The sequence below is a fragment of the Astyanax mexicanus genome, chromosome 22, assembly GCF_023375975.1.
Source record: "Astyanax mexicanus isolate ESR-SI-001 chromosome 22, AstMex3_surface, whole genome shotgun sequence".
NCBI classification, from domain to species: domain Eukaryota; kingdom Metazoa; phylum Chordata; class Actinopteri; order Characiformes; family Acestrorhamphidae; genus Astyanax; species Astyanax mexicanus.
In genome coordinates, this window is record NC_064429.1 from 32,509,278 (window position 1) to 32,513,932 (window position 4,655).

The following is a 4,655-nucleotide window of genomic DNA, read 5'->3' on the forward strand; positions in this document are numbered from 1 at the left end:
TGCATTTTTTTAAGTAAATTTAATTTCAGATAAATTTAAGTCACTTTAACTCGGTTTCAAGACTTAAATGTTACATAGAGTAAATAAGTGAACTGAACTTCAGTCAATCCTTTCTTTTAGTAAACTTTACTTAATTTCTGCATACAATATTACCTAATTACAATTACTTCATTTATACAATATTAATATATATATATATAATTTTAGGTAAAACACACGTTAAAATATTTACATAATCTCAAATATTTACTCTGACTCAGCACACGGATGGCATGTAATACATTCTTTTTTTTTAGTATACTCATACATTCATGTTTTGAGACAGTGTAATATTTACATTTCAGGAATTATAATATATTATGTATCACAAATTTGTTGAGTAATATTGTATAAATTAAGTAATTGTAATTAGCTAATATTGTATGCAGGAATTAAGTAAAGTTTACTAAAAGAAAGGATTGATTCAGTATAAATAAATGAAGTAAAGTTTACTAAAAGAAAGGATTGATTCAGTAAAAATAAATGAAGTAAAGTTTACTAAAAGAAAGGATTGATTCAGTAAAATAAATGAAGTAAAGTTTACTAAAAGAAAGGATTGATTCAGTAAAAATAAATGAAGTAAAGTTTACTAAAAGAAAGGATTGATTCAGTAAAAATAAATGAAGTAAAGTTTACTAAAAGAAAGGATTGATTCAGTAAAAATAAATGAAGTAAAGTTTATTAAAAGAAAGGATTGATTCAGTAAAAATAAATGAAGTAAAGTTTACTAAAAGAAAGGATTGATTCAGTAAAAATAAATGAAGTAAAGTTTACTAAAAGAAAGGATTGATTCAGTAAAAATAAATGAAGTAAAGTTTACTAAAAGAAAGGATTGATTCAGTAAAAGTACACCCCCCCCCCCCCTCCCCTTACACATTTATATTACATACAGTATGTTTGGCCAAGGGCTAATAAACATTGCTTCATTTGTAAATTTGAAACTAAACAAATTTTCTACTCATATTTTGAGTTTAATTCATTTTCTTTTACATTTGATTAAAAAACTAATAAAAAAAGAGTAGCACTTTTTAAAAGAAATGTAACATAAGAAAGGTAAAGGGCAAATATTAACCATGTAAGCTGTTTATATTGCTTGTAATTTGTAATTTAATTAAATACAAGTAACGAAGTAAACGAGTAACAAAAATATGAACACCACACAAGGGTTAATAGTGAAAGTAAGAGCTTTACCACACACACAATGCAGTGAAGAGAACTAATTGGACTAGTAAAGCTGTGTGGCTTTAAGAAAACCACTAATCAGTGAGGATAACCAGCAAAAATAGCTTCAGTTTGCTAGAGATTATAAAGTAATCCCTAGATTACAAAGATTTTAAAGGTTCAGCAACAGTATGTGCTGAAAGAATGAGGTCAGCTGACTACCTGAATATACTGAATATAGACCAGGTTATTCCATCAATGGATTTTCTCTTCCTTGATGGCTCGGCCATATTCCAAGATGATAATGCCAGGATTCATGGTGCTGGAATAATAATAATCCCTCTGAATTTATTAACTATCTCTGATTGTATCATATGATATTGCTGTTTTGTAGGATGAATGAAATGGGTCTCACGCCATCTGATAAGAACATCTGCTTCGGTCAACTTCTGGGGATGTGTGACCAGATCAGCTTTCCATTGGGTATGAAACAAACACAATATTTTGTTTAAATATATATTTTTTATCTCACTTTCCTCCTCAATTTATTTGACTAATTTTTCCATCCATTCAGCTGGTTGTCAGCTGTATATTCCTTATCATTAGTGAGTAAAGAGTAGCCCTCCTCATGCCTCCTCCGATACATCTGAAGTCAGACTCCGCCTCTTTTTGAACTGCTGCTGATGCAGCATTGCCGAGTAGCATCATCACAGCGCTAATGCTTGGAAGAAAGCGCAGCGACTCGGTTCCGATACATCAGCTCACAGATGCAGCCTTGTGCTGATCAACAATACCCTAGGAGTGATGAGGGGAAAGAGAGCGCCATCTACTGTACCCACCCAGAAAGAGAGCAAGACCAATTGTGCTCTCGGGGCTCCAGCAGCTGATGGCGAGCTGCATGACCAGGATTCAAACCAGTGATCTCCTGATTATAGTGCTAGCGCCTTAGTCTGCTGGACTACTCTGAGTCCCTACACTGTAAACCATATTTATAAACTGTTCTTGTTCAGAAGACTGATTGATTTGCACTGGAGCTAATATGCTAATAGGCTAATGTGGCTAGCCAGCAACCAAAGCAATATATAACAGATCCGCTCGTGTATTTTCTGACTTTTTAGTAAGTAATAGTTGTAACAGTAGTTGTTACACATTTGGACCACCAGACACTAGTGACACCACAAATGAAATCACAAGTTTGGTCCTTGTCCAAGTGTCTAAACACACCACCTTCAAGAAAAACAGCAGACTGAGGCGTTGGCACTATGATCAGAAGGTTGCTGGTTTGAATCCCGGTCATGCAGCTTGCCATCAGCTGCCGGAGCCCTGAGAGAGCACAATTGGTCTTGGTGGGTACAGCAGATGGTGCTCTTTCCCCTCATCACTCCTAGGGTGGTGTGGATCAGCACAGGGCTGCGTCTGTGAGCTGATGTATAGGAACCGAGTTGCTGCGCTTTCCTCCAAACGCGCTGTGATTCTACTCGACAGTGCTGCATCAACAGCAGTTAGAAAAGAGGCGGAGTCTGACTTCACATGTATTGGAGGAGGCCTGTGCTAGTGTTCACCCTACTTGTGTTGGGGCATCACTAGTGGGTGGGGGATAGTTAATTGGGGAGAAAAGCAGGATAAAATAAATAAAATTTAAAAAATCACTTATAATTTTTTAGCTTTGTATCTTCAGTTCAAAATAAAATTTAGTGTGTGTGTCTGTTTAGGTCAGGCAGGTTTCCCGGTGTATAAGTACGTCCCGTACGGGCCGGTCAGTGAGGTGATACCGTACCTGTCCCGCCGGGCTCAGGAGAACCGGGGGGTGATGAAGGGAGCGCAGGCTGAGAGAGAGCTGCTGTGGTCCGAACTCGTCCGCAGACTGACCAGCGGAGAGATCTTCAACACACAGTCTCTGTAACACACACTCTCTGTAACACACACTCAGTAACACAGTCTCAAACACACAGTATGTAACACAGTCTGTAACACAGTATGTAAAACAGTCTTTAACATACAGTCTGTAACACACAGTCTGTAACACACAGTCTGTAACACACAGCCTGTAACACACACTCAGTAACACAGTCTCAAACACATAATCTGTAACACACAGTCTGTAACACAGTCTCAAACACACAGTATGTAACACAGTCTGTAACACAGTCTGTAACACACAGTCTGTAACATACAGTCTGTAACACAGTCTGTAACACACAGTCTGTAACACACACTCAGTACCAGAGTCTCAAACACATAATCTGTAACACACAGTCTGTAACACAGCCTCAAACACATAATCTGTAACACACAGTCGGTAACACACTCAGTAACACAGTCTCAAACACATAATCTGTAACACATAATCTGTAACACACAATCTGTAACACAGTCTGTAACACACTCAGTAACACAGTCTCAAACACATAATCTGTAACACACAGTATGTAACACACAGTCTGTAACACACAATCTGTAACACACACTCAGTAACACAGTCTCAAACACATAATCTGTAACACACAGTCTGTAACACAGTCTGTAACACACACAGTCTCAAACACATAATCTGTAACACACAGTCTGTAACACACACAGTCTCAAACACATAATCTGTAACACACAGTATGTAACACACAGTCTGTAACACACAATCTGTAACACACACTCAGTAACACAGTCTCAAACACATAATCTGTAACACACAGTCTGTAACACAGTCTGTAACACACACTCAGTAACAGTCTCAAACACATAATCTGTAACACACAGTCTGTAACACAGTCTGTAACACACACTCAGTAACAGTCTCAAACACATAATCTGTAACACACAGTCTGTAACACAGTCTGTAACACACACTCAGTAACAGTCTCAAACACATAATCTGTAACACACAGTCTGTAACACAATCTGTAACACACACTCAGTAACACAGTCTCAAACACATAATCTGTAACACACAGTATGTAACACACAGTATGTAACACACAATCTGTAACACACTCAGTAACACAGTCTCAAACACATAATCTGTAACACACAGTCTGTAACACACAATCTGGAACATGTTCTTTGTTTGCCTTGTCTTCAACAGTCTTGCTGTATACGCTGCTAATTAGAGGTTTGCATCACTTATTATATTTTTTGTTTGTGTTATTATGATTATTACAGTGTCAAAGTATACAGTGTGTACAGCATAAATATCATAAACTAGATACCCACGAGTATGTTTTATATTACCTTCAATATTTCAGGTATTTCAAGAAGATGCATTTTTTTTCAGCACTTTAGGATATTTATTTTTGTTCTAACTTCATTTTGTTTTGTAGGGCTGTAGTACCGGAGCAAGTGGTGTAAATTATGCTGATGATATGCAATAAATCAAACAATTCTGTACAGCAAAATGTTTTGTGTATTAAAAATGTGTATTTTATAATGACCAATCCCTACAAGCTGGAGGGTTTTAGCCT

General features: G+C 36.7%; 1 protein-coding gene across 2 annotated transcripts in view; it reads left to right on the forward strand.

The window, feature by feature from the left end:
- Positions 1–4,384, forward strand: part of prodhb (proline dehydrogenase (oxidase) 1b) — a 52,206-nt gene extending 47,822 nt beyond the window's left edge. Inside the window, exons 14-15 of one of the 2 annotated variants that reach the window (XM_049470592.1) lie at positions 1,595–1,683; positions 2,913–4,384. In XM_049470592.1, the coding sequence (XP_049326549.1) occupies positions 1,595–1,683; positions 2,913–3,103 (280 nt within the window). In that variant the 3' untranslated portion in view covers positions 3,104–4,384. Of the gene's footprint in view, positions 1–1,594; positions 1,684–2,912 lie in introns of those variants that run through there. The other variant, XR_007428899.1, reaches the window with a different exon arrangement.
- Positions 4,385–4,655: the final 271 nt, after the last annotated feature.